The 569-nt window shown below is 33.7% G+C and overlaps 1 protein-coding gene across 1 annotated transcript in view; it reads left to right on the forward strand.

Moving 5' to 3' along the window:
* Window positions 13-569, forward strand: part of LOC105158503 (methylecgonone reductase-like) — a gene marked incomplete at its 5' end in the record, with an annotated part of 3040 nt that continues 2483 nt past the window's right edge. Inside the window, one exon of the mRNA XM_020692501.1 lies at window positions 13-185. Within this exon, the coding sequence (XP_020548160.1) occupies window positions 13-185 (173 nt within the window). The remainder of the gene's footprint in view (window positions 186-569) is intronic.

A 569-nucleotide genomic window follows, 5' to 3' on the forward strand; every position in this document is an offset into this window, starting at 1 on the left:
GCCGGGTCCCCCCACATCGACAGGGCGGCACTCTACCGCACAGAAGAAATTGTTGGGCAAGCCGTGGCTGAGGCGTTGGGCCGCGGCCTGATTAAGAGCCGCGACGAACTTTTCATCACCACCAAGTTATGGTGCACCGACGCCGATCATGATCTCGTCCTGCCTGCCCTCAAAGAATCACTTAGGTATACCAACACTATGCATGATCAGTGATTTTTCGACATTTTTGTGGAGAACTAATTTTCTGCGTGTTTATTTTATACTCTTCTATCCCTGATTTATGACATTTATTGTGCTTCGCACGTCGTCGTATTGGTAAGAAAAATATATTTTTCAAAATAAAAAATAAAGTTATTTACAATTTTTTTTTCTCTAATTCATATAATAAGTTGACAATATTTATATTTTATATATCTATACTATTATAAAAAAATAAAAACTTTTTTCGTACCAAATTTTTAATGTCCAATTTTTACCCTTTTATTTCAATTCTTCTATTTAAAAAAAAATGGTCAGATTAGTAAATTCAATAGTTTTTCAATAAAATATAATAATTTTATAAGAGTAAT

The sequence above is a fragment of the Sesamum indicum genome, linkage group LG3 (genome assembly GCF_000512975.1).
Source record: "Sesamum indicum cultivar Zhongzhi No. 13 linkage group LG3, S_indicum_v1.0, whole genome shotgun sequence".
NCBI classification, from domain to species: Eukaryota; Viridiplantae; Streptophyta; class Magnoliopsida; order Lamiales; family Pedaliaceae; genus Sesamum; species Sesamum indicum.